Genomic DNA, 21,240 nt, shown 5'->3' with positions numbered 1-21,240 from the left:
ATTATAATAAATGTTATAAATGTATGAATATTCAAAATAATGCTATGTGAATTTGCAACGTGAATATAAAATACTTACAGTAACATCACAATCAACTCCAGTATATCCAGATCTACACAGACAAGTGTAATTATTATATCCAGGCTCATCTTTACACATTGCTCTTTCAGGACATGTGTCGTTTCTACAATCAGATTTTTCTTCTTGACAGTTGATTCCAGTATAACCAGGAGGACATTGACATCTGTATCCTTGAGGAAGATCAGTACATGTACCACCGTTATAGCAAGGTTGACTAGCGCACTCGTCCATATCGATTTCGCAACGTCTTCCAGAGAAACCAGCAGGACAATAGCATTGAACTCCGTGTCCCTTTGGTATACATAATCCACCATGTTGACAAGCACTGTTGGAGCACTCTACGGGTACACATTCTTCAGCTCCTGTAGCTCCAGGAGCAACTGTTCTCATATTCGTAGGGCATTCACTGCAAGTAGTCTCTCCGACAATATTTTGATAGAAGTCCTTGGGACATTGAGAACAAGGAGCGAGTCCCGTTGGAGAGTATGTACCGACAGCGCATTTCGCTCTACATCTGTCTTTTCCTGGAGCTGCTGGTTGGTATGTGAACGTATTTGCGGGACACGCTTGACAATCTTTGAATCCACCTGATGGAGGTTCTCCAGTATAGCTATTGCGAGGGCATTCCAAACAAGGTACCAACCCTGTGGGAGAATATGTGCCATATCCGCATACTGGTACACACTCTTGCAAGTCTTTAGATCCTTCTTCTCTTGTGAAAGTACCTTGAGGGCATCTGATGCAAGACCCTTGTCTGGCTTGATTCTGATATAATCCTCGAGGACACATGGTGCAAGTTTCTTGTTTCTCACCAGCAAACGTACCAGCAGGACAATGTACTGTAATACAAATTGTAAACTTTGAATTTGATATAAATTTAAAATAAAACATCAATTTGGAAGATATACTTACAGCATCTAGGTACATCGTTAGTATCCATATTCAAAACTTCTCCGGTGCCACACGTGAATCCTCGAGTTATACTACTTCTAATTGCACGCAGAGGTGGACATTGATTTCCAATGCTTGATACATTCAATAATGGTTCAATCAAAGCGCTAGCATAAGGAACTGACAGATCAAATATCAATTTCAGATTTGATCCGCAAAGGTCATATAATTGAGGCTGTTTAACAATTGGTGCAATATCTAATACGAAGTCCATCTTGACTACGTTTTCGTCGAGCAGCATTGGAATGACGCGTAAGAAGGTGACGTTAATGGCGATATTGATGGCGGAACATCTTTGACTCAATCTTTCATTCAATGTGTTGTCATATTGAGCTAAAAGATCCTTGTATTGTGGTAGACAAGCATTTGATACTGCTCCTAAGGATCTGTATTGAACACTAGCAATTACATGGTAAGAAGCTTGTTGAGTATCTAAAATGAAGGATAAATATTAAGTACATAAAAATAAAAATGAACAATTTAAGAAACTCTAATAAAATAACATACTTTCTGAAACACAATCAGGAACGACAGATGTTGGAGTCCATAGTCGTTTAGTTTCGCAAGCAAAAGTTTTAACCGGTTCTCCATCAGTGAATCTAAATCCTGGTTTACACGTTGCAATACATTGGATTCCCTTGTCTCCTGGCAAGCAATTCAAAGCTCCATTTGCAGGTGCAGATAATTCCCAATCGACACAAGGAGTTGCCTGAACTGAAACCTTTAACATAGAATTTCATTAGTAAACAATCCAAAAATTAAATAGTATTTTAATAAATACATATGATTCAATATACCTGGAAGTTGCACTGAGCTTTGTTTCCATACTTATCAGAAGCAATAACGGTAACATTTTCAAAACCACGAATCGGAATAATAGCTCTATCAGGAATGAATTTCAAATACACTTCTCCTGAAGCATCAGTGGCGTTAATTCTCTTTCTGGTATCATTGAAATTAACAGCATAACTATCTTGTTTATCCACCAATTCTATGACGTAACTTTGAGGACAGCTCAACTTTGGTGGAGTGTTATCAGGTACGGTAATATTAACTTCACAGATGGCAACATTTCCATCGTAGTCAAAAGCCACATATTTAACCACCATATTGCTGAATATTTGGATGGGAGTCCTGAAATGTTGAGGAGTAACTTCCAAACGAGCTATTGAACCAGAATTGTCAATTGCAGTGGGTTCGGTGAAATTGATTGGTAAGAATCCTCCATTGACATCAGTTTGTACAACTAGAGGCTGTTGAGGACAATTTTGGAATACTGGAGGTTCATTATCTGTAATTCAAAAAAAAAAACATACCATAAAAATAAGTACCAGTGCTAAACACACATGTAATGATGTTAAAAGTAAATTAAAAAGTCTTACCAACACAAGGAGAGTATCCATAATCATAACCTAGCAGTGGTTCATCAGTAGCTGGTTCGTCACAACCCATTAATTCGACTTTCAAACAAGCGTTATCCATATAACTAACGATTCCCAAGATAACAAATCTGGCTTGAATGTATTTAGGCAGAGTAATCATAGCAAGTTCTCCATAATTACCCGGATCTCTCATTGTAAGATTGAAATTAGGGAAGTAGACTACAAAGTTTTCACTCTCAGCTTGTTTATAGAAGAATCTGATTTCAGTAGGTCTTCCGACAATATCCGAAGTAACAACACCTTTGACCAAAATAGCCTTCACTCTGTAAACTTTACCAAGATCGATGCTAACATAGGTAAAAGCTTCTTGCTTTCCGCACCAACCGGTCACTGAATTGAGCCTTATGTTCTTGGCTTCATAGTTGGGTCTTTCGGATGTTGCATTGATGGCTGAATCCGGAATCCTTCCAGATGCGAGACCCAATGGTCTGATGACTTTGCATTCTGGTTCTCTGACGCAAGTTATAGGTCTTGGATTGATGAGAATGTACCCAGGTCTGGAACAACCGAACAAAACTTCAGATCCTTGTTCGTAGCTCCTTGCGATTTGGAAACCATCAGCTGGACGTCCGGGATCCTCGCATACTGGGCCTTCACAGCGAAGATCTCCAAAGTCCCAAATACCATTTCCTTGACATCTGCAATGAAAAAAGAAAACAAATTTAGATAAACCTTAATATAGAATGAATTAACTAAATATTGTTTATTAAAGTCATACCTGACAACGTTGTCGTGCTTGCTTGTTTCACCAGCTAATTTAAATGTATTTTGACAACCGAAGAAGAATGAGCTTTGATATTTCGTATCAAGGAATTGACCATATTCTGCTCCAGGTGTTGGTAGAGGAGCACCACATTCTTTGCGTGGACATCCTGGTTGTGACCCAGAGAGCCAATAATCTGGCAATCCCTATAACATAAAAAAATCAATCAAATTAATTATTTCGAAATATGATATAATATAAATTGAAAAGTCAAAGCTTACCGGTTTTGGGTCGTATACGCATTGTCGGAATCCAGAAGAAGCAGTGTTTCTCAAATATCTGCCAGGAGTTTTACAGGTGATGGTTACGTTTTCTCTGAATGGTACCAATACATTATCAGGATCAGCGCGAATGATTTGCAAACCGTCTTTGCGATCATCAGAAAGTGTGACACAACGAGCATCTATAAATAAAATTAAGACATTAAGCATATTGATTGAAAACTATAGGTATACATTTTTGGTAAAGATTGAATCCATACATTGACACTCGGGCACTGTTCCATTCCAAGATCCAGAAGAAGTACATAGTAGCGAGGAAGATCCAGCCATTACGTATCCGAAATCACATTGGAATTTCACCAAATCTCCAAAGTGGTACTGGTCTTTAGTTGAGATCAATTTTCCGTTTTCAGGTGAAGTCAAACTGGGGCACATAACCGGAACGCAAGTTTTATTCCTTTGGAACGTATCACCGTCTCTTTCTCCAGTCTCGCTAAGTTCGATATTGAATCCAGCAGTTCCGTTCGACATGTAAAGTTCGTAGCCAACATTGCAAGCACACGAAAAGTTTCCGGGACTAAAAAGGTAAATTATTCACATTGAAAACAGTTTCAATTTAATTACAATTATAAAAAAATCCAAGCTTCAAAACAGTACCTGTTCAGACACCTCTGATCACATCCACCATTGTTCACACCACACTCGTTGATATCGAGACATTCCAAACGAGTACATCCCATGACTTCTAACTTCATACAAGGAGCTCCGATATAATCTTGAATCTTGAATTTAACATATTGAGCTTCGATTGGCATCGGTAAATTAAGAACAGATAGAGTTGGTTCAAGTATGCGGAATTCTACAGCAGTTCCATCAGGATTTGTATAGTCCTTGAACACATCTGTCAAGTCGTTGGTGTACTGAAAATGATAAGACACTTAGCATACAATAATTTACATTTAATTTAAGCAGTTTAAATTAAAACTTACTTGAATTCTGACTGCCGACGTGAAAGCAATGTTTCCATCAGCTCTCATTACACTCATTGTACGGAATCCTCTGATGATCATTGGTGCTCTGAGATCCAATAGTACCCAATTGGTACCTGGTTCTACGTTACTTCCACACCATCCACCTCCATTATTCAATCGTACCATCTAAAACACGGTCAAAAATTAATACAAAACCCTGAATTTATAATTTAAATTGACAATATGAAAAGAGTATAACATACTCCTTTAGAGTATCCTAATTCAGAAGCAGAAACAGTTACAGAATCATCGGGAATTCCACCGGAAATAAGTCCCAAATCAGCTACAGGTCTGCACTCAAGGCTTGGCAAAAATCCATCCCTGCAAGTGCAAGAGAATCCTCCAGGAACATTTTTGCATTCTGTTGATGCAATGTCGCATTGACTGCTCGAGCATTCGTTGATGTCTGTAAAGTAAATTTAATTAAAAATTAGATTATTTTATGTATTTTATATTCGAGAGCTTAAAATTTAAATTAAACGAAGACTAACCTTCACATCTCGGCGGCTCTTCAAACTCTTGGTTTGTTCCACATTTCAGTATACTAGATCCAATAAGTTTGTAACCTTTGTAGCATTGTACTCGCAATTCATCCCCATAAAAGTAAACTCTGGTTGGATCAACAGCAAAACCGTTCTTAATTTCAGGATATTTATGACAAATTGCTCTGGAGCATATGGGAATTTCGCCAGACCATGTTCCATTGCTCATACACAAAAGCACTGGTCTACCTGTGCGAATATAACCAGGTTCGCATTCGTATCTTACAATTGTACCGTAACTTCTTCCTCCGCCGTTCAAAATTGATATGTTTGCATGTGGTACATCAGGAAGAGCAACACACTGAGAAGCTATTTAAAATAAACCATAAATTAATAAACTTTCTTTTATATTTATTATATTTACAACGGAAAATTTAATACTACCTAAACAACTGGGTTGTCTTTCCCATCTTCCATCGGCTAAGCACGATATTTTTTCCACAGGCTGTCCAGTAGGGAAAGCAAAACCAGCATAGCACTGATAAGTTGCAATACCTCTGTATGTTACATTTGTAGAACCAATAGAAAATCCGTTATCAATTTGGGGAACAGGTCCGCAGTAAACCTCTACAAATAGATATAAGCATTATAACATGTCTATGAGGATGTAGCTTTTGATGCTGAGTAAACACTGAATTTACCTTGACATTTCGGTATGTACGTAATCGACCAATTTCCACTGGGCAAGCAAGTAGTTGTAATTTTAGCTTTTCCTGTAGCGAATTCTTGACCCATAGGACACGAGAATGTAGCAACGGTGCCAAAAGCAGTGTCTCTGCTGGATGCTAGAGCTCCGATTCCAGGTTGAAGCAAAGGACAATCTGAAAAAAGCATAAATTTGTATGGCAATTCAGGTGATATAATATTCAAAGTAGTTTTGAGCTCAAATTACCGGCTGAAAATGTAGCTTGCCATCCTTTTCCATTATGCAAAGCATCGGAGACGAATCTGATGAGCATTTCTCCGCTAGAAGCGGTCAACGTGATCTTGGGTCTCGTTACAAAACCATTGTCGGAATGAAGTCTCAATCCGCTCGTGCTGGATCCATCAAACACTTGCACGACATCCGTTTTGTGAATCGAGAAATCATCGAATATAAGAGAAATAGGTCCTCGCTTAGGATTTTTAATCTTGTAGATGCATTCCTGATTGCTAGGATAGTTTGTAAGACCGAAAGCTGGAGACGTTACAGTTCCGTTAGCCGCGATGATGGTAGCTTTACAACCTTGCGTGTATTTTATATTGAATCCCTTTTTGGAATCACCCAAACTAGTTTTAAAGTAGATGTAGAGATTGTTAGAAGTTGACATTACAACTTTTTGATTATCGTCTGCTGATCCGGTAAGTCTCGCGAGCACTGGACTGGATGGAGTTGATCCATCACGAATCAAAACGTAATCTCTATCAATTCCTAGATCGAAATCGTCAATTTCTAAAGTAACAATCCTTCCAGGTTGTGCTTCGATTAAATACAAGCATTCAAGACCACCTGGGTAATGATTAGGATAACCAGGAGATGTCAAAACTTGTCCTTGGGGAGTGGCTCTCAAAGTTCCACCACAAGTTGAAGGTTCCGTCTTCCAGGAAGCTCTGAACCCTTTCCTTTCCACGGAAGCATCAGTGCTGAATTTAATAATCATGAAATTAGATGCAGAAACGAACAATCTATTTGATAGTTCTTGTTTTCCCGAGATCGTGGCTAAGTTGACGGATTTATCTTCAGTGCGACCGCCCACTAAGATTTGAACAGTATCGAAAGTCTTCTCAGTTTCGAAGTCTTGGAACTGAAGGACGATATTGTTACCCTGAGGTCCTTCCAAGGTCCATTTGCATTCGCTTAGAGGAGGATATTTATGAGGGTAGCTAGGACTCTCGACGACATCTCCACTGCTCGCCATATAGAAGTGGCAATTGGCCGGGCAGTCTAATTCATCCGAGTCATCACCGCAATCATCTTGCTTGTCGCATTTGAAAGCAGAGTTGATGCACCTTCCATTCGAGCAATGGAATGATCCTATAATAAATATAAACGTATAAAAAATAATTTTATAATGTAAATGAATAAATCGATAAAATTAAATACATACCAGCTGGGCAAGCATTCATTCTGCACATGAACGGCAGGAGAGATTCGCACGTAGTCAACTCCCACGACTGTCTATCTCCCATAAGCGAGACATCGACACACTCTCCAGCTTTTGGATTGGGTTGTTCCAAATCCCAAAAGCCTGCATACTGTGAAACTAGCCCTCCAGCCGCAGATTCGAGAGTGTTTGTCCTCAAGTCGTCCACGGAAGCGAGACCCAACCAATAGTGTGGTCCTACGCCGCTGGCCATCCGAGCTGTCATATTGTTTTCGGCGTAAGATTCGACCACCATCAGCTCGCTTCCATATCTAGACATCGTTAAAATCAATTAAAATATGCTAGTGTGTTAGTGATTAGTGATCAAAATTTACATAAGAGTTGTGCATACCTTCTGCATAGTTCGGCCGCTTTTTCCCATGAATGTTTGATGTTGAAAATTTTATAACAGTACAAGCCTTTCAATTCCCAACCTGCAACGAAATAAAACGAATACAGTTAGTTTGGTTAGAATAATATTATCATCGTATCATGTCCAATAAAATAAATTGACTAATCTTTAAGTTACACACATACATTTATATATGCCAGTGTATTAAATTACACCACTGTGTGGCTTTATTAAGTACTTATATATACATATGTACATATGTATGTTTTGTTTCTTTAGAAGAGATACAAAGTGAAACAGAAGTAGCTACATCATTTTAGATCCCTTTTTCTCAATAACATCATAAAAAAATAATAAAAAAAATGTCGCATTAATTTTACAATGAGATCATATTTTAACAGCCGCAATATTAATATATGTTAGGATTATTGATAATTAAAAAAATGGATTAGAGTTATTCACTTAGATTCAGAATTGGTCGCTTTTCCAATATTTTAAAAATTTCTATAAATAAACATTGGAACTTATGTAGTTCTAGGACTTCCTATCATAAGTATCAACACTTAATTTCTCCATCTTTTTAGATGGATTTCTTTGTATTATATCAGCTTAATAAAATATGAGTATATATTGAAACACGTACGAAACAGGAAAATGGTTGTTTAAATGACGAAAAAAGCGATTGAGAGGAAAAGGTGAGATCATATTCAAGGCCCTGACGCTTTTTCAAGTCAATTTTTTTCAGTTTATATTTTTGAGTACCATTGATAATTTCAATATTTCTTTCATTAGCCAAAAGTACGAGCTGACTAAGTACGACGATATATTTTCGTGACACCTGTACAAGTGTACACGCAAGCAGTGATTACATTAAAAAATGAGATCACATGTTTATTATTGATGATCATCGTTTTCTATGGGCGTACCAACGCGCCCAGTAGAACTGGTACGGAAAAGAAAAAAGCCTTAATATGTGAATGTTAATGAGACTTGAAATGCTTTGCCGTTACTCAATAAATATTTCGTGTTTATTTCTTACGTAACGAACAAGTTTCCATTGGGTCAGTCGGTACGCGAGGAACGATTTCCTTATAGACGCGTTTTGTGTTTGCAGATTTTTCACCAGTCAACATTTGACCACAAAGCAATACCACAATACGCACTACTAACATATTACATAAAAGGTTTAATTTAATATAATATGAGCGGAGATGAAATTCTGATGAAATTATGTATTAGGTACATACATATATCTGTGCATAAAAAGACATTATGTACCTATTCACTACATTAGTTTTACTAATATAAATGCAGACAAACATACATATGTATGTATATCGAAAAGGCCATTTTCCCAGAAGAAAATCTGACTGTCGAGTATTCTGTATTCCCAATCACTGAATGTATGTAGTATTTGGGACGATTTGTAGAAAGCGAATTGTTTTCCTATGATTTTGATTTGATTTTTTAAAGATTTTTACTTTTTATAAGGTGTAATCTAATAGTTGACGATACAGCAATTATGATCTACATGATTTATACATTTTTTGCAGTCGTTTTTGTATAACAACGTCTGTTTTATTTTAATGGTAGAGTTTAAAGCAGGGCTGTGGAGTCGGTTCAAAATTTACCAACTCAGAATTTATTTTATGATTCGACTACGACTCCGACTTCGACTCCGAACTTGAATGATTTTAGTAAGATCTAATTTTCTTGCCAACGTATAAAATTATTAGTAGCAAAAATAAAAGCTATTTTCAAAATATACAAAAATTAAAGGAATTAAAAAAATCACTGAAATTGACATTTATCCCAATTTATTGAATTATTGGTAATGAAATAGGTATAAATAAAAATTAAGTATATACATTCATAGTTTATGCATACACAAAAAAATCAATTTAATAAAAGAATAAGAGTAAAAACAATGAGACGGAGGAAACAATTGATTTTTACCAGAACCCATCAAAATACGTGCAATTCAACGATTTTATTTATAATGTAATTTAAATTATTAAATTTCAATTTACATATTAGTGGATTTAATTCAATAAAATTGTCTAATTGAAACATATTGTAAAAAAGAAAATAATAACTCCAAAGGCCTGGTTGAAAGGCAAACATTTATCGACAATTATTATATAATGTTCATATTAGAACACATTTTATAAGTTAGTTAAAGACTCTTTACAGTCAGCGATCCTTTGTATTGTTTATAAAGTTGTTATTATTATTATTATTTACTAAAAGATAAATACAGGGAAAGCTTTTAAAAAATACCTGAAACCATTGAATTTGTTGAGAATTGTTTGTTAAAGATTATCAAACATTGTATTGTATAGAATTCACTATAATTTATTTTTTTTTGTTGTAAAATTGAATAATCTGCTAGCCTATGAACAATATATTTTATGATGGGCATTAAAATAAAAATTCATTACTAAAAGTAGTCAAAAATGTGGGTTTGACGCTCGAGTGGTTATTAAAGGTGACTAAGAAAACAATAAAAGAGACATTCTGCCTGTGGGTGTGAACACTCGGTGACTATGAACTCGTATCATTTGCATGATTGTCGCCAAGAGTTGAAACACATAAGCATCTGTAGTTTGGCCTTCGAGTGTGGCAATGGGTGAATGTTGGCGACGAGACCACGGCGAATAATAGCCGCCGTACAATAATGGCGCAGACCTCGAAATTGCAACGGCCGTAATTGCTAAAGAGGCTGCGTCGATATTCTCTCAAGATGCACATGAGCGAGCGAGTTCGCTGAAATTGAAGGTTGTCGACGGCCCAATTAAATGGAAATTCTGGTACAAGAGGACCTCGCCTTATACGTATGTATGTACATATGTATGATGAGAAAATTCTGAATTATGTCGGGTGTTATGGGTTCATCGATGGGAAATTGAATTAGCTCCGCCCCAGGTTAACTTTCACTGCAATGGCATGTGAATTTTGGTTGTCAACGAGTGAAGAATTCAAATATCCGGTGAATAAGTTTCAGTTTTCCATTTGGAAATCGTTCTTTTCCGGACAAAATGCCGTACACAATAAGGAAACGTTTAGATAACGGTGATGTTTGACTTCCTCGCCCATTACTGTAGGGACGTATAATTTTTTTTTTTGGTTTGAATATGAAAATTTGTTGCGTAAATCGCTTTGAGTTAGAAAACCGATAAATTTGATGAGGTAATAAATTGTGGTGAATTTATAGCGGTATTTTGTAGAAGTGAGAGTTATCTTTCGAATGGATTCCGTATGTATGTATAAAAAGAGACCAATTGAGTTATAGTTTTAATTAATAATGTTAGTTTTGGAAAGTGAAAACGTTAGAAACTTAAACTATATACAAGTTTATCATTTTTTCCGTAATTTTTTTAAGTTAATAAAATTAATAAGTTCTCTTTATTGATTAACTAGCTGTATTACCCGGCTTCGCTCAGTGTTTATAATATAAACCGCTTAAACATGACTAAGCTAATTTAATTAAAAAAAAAAAAAAATTAAAAAAAAATTTAAAAATTAAAAAAAAAAATAAAAAAAAAATAAAAAAAAAATCAAAAAAAAAATTAAAAAATATATAAAAAAAAAATAAAAAAAAAAATAAAAATTTTTTTTTTAAAAAATCAAAAAAAAAAATCAAAATTTTTTTTTGCCTTCTAGGGCTTCGCCCTCGGCGCCCCCCTGAGCCTTTGCCTTCTAGGGCTTCGCCCCTCCACGCCCCATGAGCAATTGCCGTTTAGGGCTTCGCCCCCCTTAGTTAATGCCTTTTAGGGCTTCGCCCCTCCGCACCCCCATGATTAAATGCCGTCTAGGGCTTCGCCCCCCTTAGTTAATGCCTTTTAGGGCTTCGCCCCCCGCGCCCCCAAGATTAATTGCCGTTTAGGGCTTCGCCCCCCTTAGTTAATGCCTTTTAGGGCTTCGCCCCTCCGCGCCCCCATGATTAAATGCCGTCTAAGGCTTCGCTCCCATGATCAGTTGCCTTTTAGGGCTTCGCCCCCCACGCCCCCAAGATTAATTGCCGTTTAGGGCTTCGCCCCCCTTAGTTAATGCCTTTTAGGGCTTCGCCCCTCCGCGCCCCCATGATTAAATGCCGTCTAAGGCTTCGCCCCCATGATCAGTTGCCTTTTAGGGCTTCGCCCCCCGCGCCCCCAAGATTAATTGCCGTTTAGGGCTTCGCCCCCCTTAGTTAATGCCTTTTAGGGCTTCGCCCCTCCGCGCCCCCATGATTAAATGCCGTCTAAGGCTTCGCCCCCATGATCAGTTGCCTTTTAGGGCTTCGCCCCCCGCGCCCCCAAGATTAATTGCCGTTTAGGGCTTCGCCCCCCTTAGTTAATGCCTTTTAGGGCTTCGCCCCTCCGCGCCCCCATGATTAAATGCCGTCTAAGGCTTCGCCCCCATGATCAGTTGCCTTTTAGGGCTTCGCCCCCCGCGCCCCCAAGATTAATTGCCGTTTAGGGCTTCGCCCCCCTTAGTTAATGCCTTTTAGGGCTTCGCCCCTCCGCGCCCCCATGATTAAATGCCGTCTAAGGCTTCGCTCCCATGATCAGTTGCCTTTTAGGGCTTCGCCCCCCGCGCCCCCAAGATTAATTGCCGTTTAGGGCTTCGCCCCCCTTAGTTAATGCCTTTTAGGGCTTCGCCCCTCCGCGCCCCCATGATTAAATGCCGTCTAAGGCTTCGCCCCCATGATCAGTTGCCTTTTAGGGCTTCGCCCCCCGCGCCCCCAAGATTAATTGCCGTTTAGGGCTTCGCCCCCCTCAGTTAATGCCTTTTAGGGCTTCGCCCCTCCGCGCCCCCATGATTAAATGCCGTCTAAGGCTTCGCCCCCATGATCAGTTGCCTTTTAGGGCTTCGCCCCCCGCGCCCCCAAGATTAATTGCCGTTTAGGGCTTCGCCCCCCTTAGTTAATGCCTTTTAGGGCTTCGCCCCTCCGCGCCCCCATGATTAAATGCCGTCTAAGGCTTCGCCCCCATGATCAGTTGCCTTTTAGGGCTTCGCCCCTCCGCGCCCCCATGATTAATTGCCGTCTAGGGCTTCGCCCCCCTTAGTTAATGCCTATTAGGGCTTGCGCCCCATGAGGCTGGGCCCCCCGGGCCCCCTTCGGGGCCCCACGGGGCTGCGCCCCTTGTGGCGCCCCCTTTTGAGCCCCATGGGGCTGCGCCCCATGAGGCTGGGCCCCACGGGGCTGCGCCCCTTGTGGCGCCCCCTTTTGAGCCCCATGGGGCTGCGCCCCATGAGGCTGGGCCCCCCGGGCCCCCTTCGGGGCCCCACGGGGCTGCGCCCCTTGTGGCGCCCCCTTTTGAGCCCCATGGGGCTGCGCCCCATGAGGCTGGGCCCCCCGGGCCCCCTTCGGGGCCCCACGGGGCTGCGCCCCTTGTGGCGCCCCCTTTTGAGCCTCATGGGGCTGCGCCCCATGAGGCTGGGCCCCCCGGGCCCCCTTCGGGGCCCCACGGGGCTGCGCCCCTTGTGGCGCCCTCTTTTGAGCCCCATGGGGCTGCGCCCCATGAGGCTGGGCCCCCCGCGCCCCCTTCGGGGCTTCACGGGGCTGCGCCCCTTGTGGCACCCCCTTTTGAGCCCCATGGGGCTGCGCCCCATGAGGCTGGGCCCCCCGGGCCCCCTTCGGGGCCCCACGGGGCTGCGCCCCTTGTGGCGCCCCCTTTTGAGCCCCATGGGGCTGCGCCCCATGAGGCTGGGCCCCCCGGGCCCCCTTCGGGGCCCCCCGGGCCCCCTTCGGGGCCCCCCGGGCCCCCTTCGGGGCCCCACGGGGCTGCGCCCCTTGTGGCGCCCCCTTTTGAGCCTCATGGGGCTGCGCCCCATGAGGCTGGGCCCCACGGGGCTGCGCCCCTTGTGGCGCCCCCTTTTGAGCCCCATGGGGCTGCGCCCCATGAGGCTGGGCCCCCCGCGCCCCCTTCGGGGCTTCACGGGGCTGCGCCCCTTGTGGCACCCCCTTTTGAGCCCCATGGGGCTGCGCCCCATGAGGCTGGGCCCCCCGGGCCCCCTTCGGGGCCCCACGGGGCTGCGCCCCTTGTGGCGCCCCCTTTTGAGCCCCACGGGGCTGCGCCCCTTGTGGCGCCCCTGGCGGGGCCCCATGAAGCTACTCGCCTTGCGCCCCCGCGGGGGTGAATCCATTGAAACGAAAAAAAAAATCGGCGCCCATGGATCGAAAAAAAAAAAAAATCGAATCACGTGTTCGATGACGTCACCGATCTACGGACGAAGACGACGAAGACGACGAAGACGACGACGACGACGACCAAGGATATTTACATACAAAGTCTCTTTCCAAATTATAGATTAGATTTCTAATTTTCTTCGCTTCACAGTCTCGACAGTATGAACTTAATTTTTGGCTCAAATTTTCCAGGTGAATTAAAAAAAGGGCAATAGCCCAAAGTTTATTCTGAATTTGATAATAGGTTTTTAATGGTCTCATTTTGAAATATCTTTTGAAATTTAATGTATCATTTAGCTAATCCATTATCCTAATAATTTATATTGAATATCACATGGACTTATCACTCAAATACCTTAAAAAACTCATTGGTATATAAAAAATGCTTATGCAAAAATTGCTAGAGATTATTTATATAATAGCAACAAGCACTGGAGATCTAAGAATGATAACTTAAAAAAATGCCAAAGCCCATAACAATGAAGCTTCATACCGAAACTATTGGTTGCACTTAAGTCAGTAAGTTTCTTCGATATGGTTAAAATAGTACGTGCAATTCGCGAAGAGAAAGTCACGTGTTGATCACATCAGATGTGTTTTTTTCTTAATATTCCGTTTTTATGTGGGATACGAAGGTATACGCAAGAAGTTCTTTATCGTCAGAACATTATTACCACACCACCTACGACTAAAACAATGAATTCGCTGAATAAGAGCGAGTTTGCTGCTGTGGGTGCGTTGCCACACACACACAGATTGCTTCACGTGTATACAATATAATATCAAATATACATCTTGGAGAGCTTCACGCCATGAAGCTCGCTTGCCAACCAACTAGGAGAGCGTAATTTGCCATAATATTACACACTGAGTGAGCTTGCTAGCCGAAAATACGATTGTTCCAGCCACTTGTAGATATGTTCTCACACGCGATATACTATGGGAAAACGCAATGAAATAATACATTGTTTTGTTGCGAAGGCGGGCTGGCACATGCTGAACCGATTGTGACCCCACTGGGTATGATTGACAATCGAGGATGAGTCTGTGGGAGGAACGATGATGGATGAATCCAGTACTATTTTGGTTCCAACAGGTTGAAGTTTTTGATTGAAAGATACCCACATATGTTAAAATGTGAAGGGAAATTATTGCAAAGTACAATATACAATAAATGTTCGTTGCCTAATACAAGTCAGTTTTTTTCTAGGCTAAGGTTGATTCTGATCGCAACCTGTCGTTACATTTTCGTCAATCGTATCGACACGGAATTTTCCTAACGTGCAATTCGCATTTTTTCTTCGTGTTGTGTAAAAAGAGGAAGTTGAGAATGGCGGAATGGAACCTACGTATGAAAAGTTTCACACGACCTCAATTAAGAAAAGTAAAATCGTAACTCGATTGTCGCGTTAGTAATTTGCTTAATTGTTGTCGCCTCGTTCGAATTAAGATGTTGTCGTCAGATTGTAAATATAATATGTAGTAATTGAGTATAATATTACACAATTTCATTGTGAAAAGTTCTGAGAATTATTATCAAAAATTCAATCATGCTTTTAGGGCAAAAAAGTAAAAGCATAGGTATGTATGTAGTTAACAGTACTTGCTCGTAGGCTTGAACTTTGGATAGTATGTAAAAACAACACAAAATTTTCCAAAAAAAAACTGTTCACGTTTAGTCAATTGAAGATGAGCTAAATTCGCCATTGTCTCACATAAGTATGTAACAACAACATTATACGCATCCAGATCGGTCGCTCAATACATCTCGTGACTGTGGATGTGTTACATGAGCATTTGTGTGGTAACTCGGCTCTTCTTGCTCAACCGCAATAATAATTACCGACCAGAGTATGTGTCGTACGGGATATTGAGTAATGAATCATATTCATTCCACACTAGACTAGATTTGCAAAGTGGATTCGATCAGAAAATCACTAACGATAGTTGGAAGAGATTTTTCATCAGTTAGAAGAATCGATATTAGTCTGGTGTTTTCGACGCGAGTTTCGTGGAAGAGAAAGTTAACCCGAGGGTGTGGTCGCTAAACGAAGAGTCAAGTATCGCGCGTATATAAAAAAAATCGACGAACACGTGTTCGAAATCTTGGATGTTTCAAAGTGCAAGAGACGGACGATCGAGTAGGAAATGCATAAAATGCCATTCATTGACGTGTCATCTCTCTTCTCGGTTGGAGGATTGTGGTTAAACGCTCTGTCCTACTATTCGCCGAAAAGAATTGTCACGAAGAAAGCTAGATTGCCTGTCCTTCCGTCTGATGGATCTACCGATGAAATTAGGCGTCGGTTGTTCAGTGGTGGTGGAAGATGAAGAAGTTCTTTTGCAGGTGTTTTCTAACGGTATACTCTATCATCGGCTAGAGCAGGTCTTTCCACTCGGCAGTCGCACAGATACATAATACCTGTTTTGAATTTCGGACATGAGCACTTTTGATTAACGAGTCTCATTCTACCGACGTGTTACCGTTGACCGACACGCGATTTCGATTATCCTAGTGTGTTTTCATTCACCAGTGTGTTTTTGAAACAACGTGGAAAGCCTTTAGAAAAATTCACTTAAGTCGATTTCGTTTGAATACATTGTCGGATTAAGATTTCGGAGAAATAATATAAAGACTTTAATGTACCTTATACTAGTATGATAAGGAAAAATATTTAAGATTTTCATATTATTATCACGGCTAATAAGACTATGAGTAGTCGAGAGCATACTGAATATGACGAAATAAATTTTTGTTTAATATTATAAAAAACAACAAAATACTTCATATGAAAACCAAAGAAACTGCGGTTCGATCAATGAGGATAGAAAATTTTGTGGAAAATAAAAATTTTCTCAGTAAAAATGTACAGCATAAAATGAGCCATATTTTCGTTGTGCTAGTTACATAGTGAGATTAATTTTATTTATTTATTTTAAGGTAAAATTAATTTGTCCCATAAATGAGTTAAGTAAACGCCAATCGAATGTATTGCACATTTTATTTGGAAACTTTAACGCGTGTCGTATGAATAATAAGCGCGAAACCCGAATTCGAGTGTGAATGCATTAACGATTTTTTTTGCTATTTTTATCTGCACGTATTTTTAATGAACTAATTCATCATATTATAATGATTTTTTAATGTGTAAAATTACGTGAAGGAATTAGCATTGCTTCTAATACTCCTATTCGTTTCATGGTCAGCTGATTTTGATTCGCTGAAATATGTACATAATAAGAAAACTCTTATTGTATGCAGATGGCATAAATGGACAGAAAGTCAAGGATAAATAAAAGAAAGAGGCAACCATTGAATGAACCGATGAATCAAATCGCTATTCAAATAGGTGACTCGATCCACTTTTACCCGGAATGGCTCATATAAAGTGAAACTCAACACATTTATAAAATTGTTACAAATTCACTGTAACAATTTAAAATATTGTGAATGCGGCTAACGTCTGCCATTTTCGCGAAAGTCACTTTCACTGAACCGATTGATCTCGAATCGTTTCGTAGGAAACGCACAAGTACTCGCATGCCTACAATGTGGATACATCGATCAGAGCCCAGCTGGACCATAATATCATAATAATCGGTAATAAAACACATACGCAGGAAGTGAGCTAATCGTTCACGCCTAGAGGCCACTTTTCGAAGTTACGTACTTCCGTTTTGTCTACTGTAGCGAAACGGAAGCGTTTTGTAGCTAAAGAAGTCAATCGGTATTACCGAAACGGCAATTATTGTAAATTAGAGTTACGTGCATGTCTCGAATCACGGTCACATAGGAAAGTTTCGAGAAATGGGCATCATCGATGGGATTTTGCCAATGCGTAGGGAATCTCAATTCGGTTCAGAGTGCTTGTAGTGACCCACAAATCGCAGTGCAGTCGAAAATCGTCTGTAAACGACCACTAGTGTTAACAACGATAAGCAAATAGAAAGAAAAGTGCGTAGTTTTGTGTTAGAAAGAGCACTTTACGGCCTTGAAACTCGTTGTTATTATTATTTACACACGTAGAATAAGTAGTGACCACCACTTATATGGGAAACTTTCGAGAAAATGCGAGCCGGTCTAGGTCTCATATCCGACTTTCATCTCAAACATTAGATTCACTCGGAAATTTCTTTAACAAACAAACTAAAAATAATAAAATGTAACTTTCAATTTGTTTACATTTTAATATTTGGGTTTCGCGCTTAGAAGTCATAGTACGCGCGTTCAAGTCGCTCGGGGAAAACCGATGTAACGTCAAATTTAATTACAATTGTGAAAACAGCACAATAATCATGACTTAATATTTCAATGCATATACATACATACATATCATTATAAAATTCCATAATATAGCGTGATCTCACAATTCCATGATAGCGTGATCTCACAATTCAATAATATTCGGAGTGACTGTATGCAAATATAATTAGTATTAGTATTTTATTACAAATTTTATAAAACATCCCAATATATAGGTACACCATTAAAATATTATATACGACCTAGATTTTCACAATACATTTTAGAAAAATTCTGTCGAAACGATCAAAAGCAACGATCGATTATACGTAGGCACGCAATGACTATCGACAAATCATCGATTATACATAGGCACGCAATGACTATCGACAAATCATCGAGTAGATATATGCATTGATACTCAGATGTGAATAATTACTTTGACTGTCTCGTTTATTAAAAGTGTGGCGATTGCGAATTAAGGTTACGCGTAATGCGTAAGACGTCGATGAAGATGCTTTCCAAAAGGTTCGACGTTTTGACGATTGTTTCAGATCGATCAGAGGTTAGAAACCTTTGTGACACCCGTGTGGACAGTACGAATATTTAGAAAGTTGACGACAACGGAAGGCGGATGCGATGTGTAATGCATTTTCCCAGTAAAGCTACCTGTGGGCTCGCGGAAAACTGGGTAATTACGGCCTATCTCGGTTTGTCATTAACTTAACTAAATGCTTCGACGTTCTAACAAATCTATTTAACGCTTTCAAACAAACGGTTACAATCGTAAAACTGTTTTATTTTTGTAACCCATATAAAAGTACATAGAATTGAGTTTAAACATTGGGTTTAGTGCTTAGCATTCATACGACGTGCGTTGACATCATTGGTGGAAAACTAAATAGAAGCTAAATTTAATTACGATTGATTTTGAGAGACTTATCTTCAGGTACTTATTTTTATATATGCGACTTATATCAAGGTACCTACTTATTTTATATATCCACATACATATGTATGTATATGTACATACATATGCACAACATTAATATTATAGATATACTATATAGTTCCTTGATTACGATGCAAAAACATGATTAATCAACCAATAGATGTGTTATGTATTACAAATTATGGTGTATGGTATCATGGCAAAAAATGAATGTGTTTTGCATGTACATAAATTGAATATTTTATAAGAATAGCTAGCATAATAGAATTTTGAAACTGTATATTAAACGTTTTCGTATGTAATAAATTGACACGTAAAGAAAGCATTTAACTTCATTAAAATTTCAATATATCTGTTTGCCAGTAAAACATACATTATTCTAAAATGGTCAAAATATATTAGGAACAGCAAATTCTTCGTACAAAATAAAAATGAATAGACTGCAATATATACAACAGTTATTTTGTTGCCGCAGTAAATTTTATTCATACATTAAAGCGTATATTTTTAATTAATTAACGCAAAGCTACGATTGTTCGGTTCGTGCGCTTTACGAATTTTTTATTATTATTTTTTCCATGTACGTACATTAAAAATAAGTTGTCCGTAGCTTTTCGATAACGCATAAAAGAAAAAAATACGCCGATAATTATAATCAACGCTACCCAAATGCCTTAATAGCCACTCGCATAATAATAATTGCCCAATAAAATCGATAAATTCCAAAATCAATCCGCGAAGAAGAAGAGCATCGTCGAATAACGGTGTCGAAGACGAAAGATAACTAATTCGTTACAAAATACCAGGTCAAAATTGTGAATCATATAACCATCGAGATGCGATTTCTTTTTCTAGAATCGGCTGAATTAGCGAATCGATCGGTGTGACTCAAGAGTAGATTCGTGTCAAACACACAATAGTAGGATTTACATCTATGACGAGGTTCGATAGACTCATCGGTCGGTTCATCGAACATGGAGGACGAGTTTGTTCTTCGTGCTTAAGGTTCAAAGAGTCCACTGTAATTACATCCCATCGAAGATTATGGTAATTGGCTTGTGCACTATTGTCTTTGTGCACTTGAACAGAATGGCACAGCCTTTCATGCCATATTGAATACACACTAAAATCTGAAGAATGAGAAAAACAACATCTTTACTGCTTAAACTAAACTTCTACTTAATGCAGTTTTAATTTAAATAATTTAATTTATCTTTATCAAAACATAGGAATGAAAAATGAGGTTCAAAAATAATCTTCCTGAAGATGATTTCATTCAACATTAATCTTCCCAAAGATGATTTTTGCATCATAAAGCAAGATTATCTTCTGAGTAATAAAACAGGTTTAAAATTTAGTCATTTAAACAGATCTTGGGTATACTGACAGAAAACATTAAGTCAAAAATTGGATGTTTTGAATTAGATTTTTTTTTAGTCACGAAATAGACAGCTTCAAACTTCTTGATTAACTTAATTAAAACAAGGAGCTGTCAGTATACCGATTAGATTATAATTTTTCATTGTCTATGAATACTTTCGAACGAATATACTTACGTACATATCTAAAATGAGCTTAGAACTTTTAAATGATAATGAAAAATAAATATATGTATAATCATCATAAAAATAAAAACTGAATTCTGTATTTTGGTTCTTATCATCAAAATATTCCCTAATTATTAAGATATGTTATGTTACTTGATATATGTACATATGTAATAGTGAAATTATAACAACAGCGAAATCATTATTACACTGACGTTTCAGTGAATTTATATCCAATTATACATTAACTGGGTATAGTTATATTTTCACTACGGAAATTCCATATTCACTAACCTCTATTAGTGAAATTATAATTTAAGACAGTTGAATGGCAGGAAATACCAACTTAAGATTATTTTATAGAATGCTTTACCATTCAACAACTACATAATTGATACTATGTACATATATGTAGGTACATATGCACTATGAAAATAAAGTTTCTGATTACGAAAACCCGAATGAAGCTTTTACATTCACCCAAGCAGAATGAAACACACATATTATCGTCAAAATAAATAAAGGCTTTAGAATTTTGAGTTCACTTATTTCAAAATTGTCTAAAAATCAGTTTTAAATATCAATAAAGCTTATGTTATTAAAATACTACACTTTGTCAAAAATTTTCAATTTATACATAGAATTATAGTTATTACCATTTCACCCACTTAAGAAGTGAATTTGCAATTATATTTATACATCCGTACTCACTATTTGAGTCAGTGAAATTATAATTTCACTGACACTAACAATATCATTGTAACATACATATGTATACGTACTACATGAATATGTAAGTAGTAAAAGTCGATGTAAGAAC

At 38.7% G+C, this 21,240-nt stretch overlaps 1 protein-coding gene and 1 long non-coding RNA gene across 2 annotated transcripts in view; one reads left to right on the top strand and one right to left on the bottom strand.

Annotated features, from left to right (window-relative positions):
* The window catches only part of uif (sushi, von Willebrand factor type A, EGF and pentraxin domain-containing protein uif), a 67,274-nt gene that overhangs the window by 6,773 nt on the left and 39,261 nt on the right, over positions 1-21,240 (bottom strand). Inside the window, exons 4-20 of the mRNA XM_077432155.1 lie at positions 7,507-7,588; positions 7,119-7,426; positions 5,924-7,045; positions 5,673-5,852; positions 5,416-5,598; positions 4,981-5,340; positions 4,693-4,895; positions 4,448-4,615; positions 4,116-4,378; positions 3,719-4,035; positions 3,459-3,640; positions 3,193-3,383; positions 2,415-3,112; positions 1,830-2,323; positions 1,540-1,753; positions 994-1,464; positions 79-920 (exon numbers count right to left, since the gene is read on the bottom strand). Of these exons, the coding sequence (XP_077288281.1) occupies positions 79-920; positions 994-1,464; positions 1,540-1,753; positions 1,830-2,323; positions 2,415-3,112; positions 3,193-3,383; positions 3,459-3,640; positions 3,719-4,035; positions 4,116-4,378; positions 4,448-4,615; positions 4,693-4,895; positions 4,981-5,340; positions 5,416-5,598; positions 5,673-5,852; positions 5,924-7,045; positions 7,119-7,426; positions 7,507-7,588 (6,278 nt within the window). The remainder of the gene's footprint in view (positions 1-78; positions 921-993; positions 1,465-1,539; positions 1,754-1,829; positions 2,324-2,414; positions 3,113-3,192; positions 3,384-3,458; positions 3,641-3,718; positions 4,036-4,115; positions 4,379-4,447; positions 4,616-4,692; positions 4,896-4,980; positions 5,341-5,415; positions 5,599-5,672; positions 5,853-5,923; positions 7,046-7,118; positions 7,427-7,506; positions 7,589-21,240) is intronic.
* Positions 9,877-16,215, top strand: LOC143913795 (uncharacterized). The gene is made up of 2 exons (XR_013260770.1): positions 9,877-10,928; positions 13,805-16,215. It is a non-coding gene; the product is annotated as an uncharacterized LOC143913795 (long non-coding RNA).

This window comes from Arctopsyche grandis, chromosome 6 (assembly GCF_051622035.1).
Source record: "Arctopsyche grandis isolate Sample6627 chromosome 6, ASM5162203v2, whole genome shotgun sequence".
NCBI classification, from domain to species: Eukaryota; Metazoa; Arthropoda; class Insecta; order Trichoptera; family Hydropsychidae; genus Arctopsyche; species Arctopsyche grandis.
This window is presented reverse-complemented; position numbering and strand designations above follow the sequence as displayed.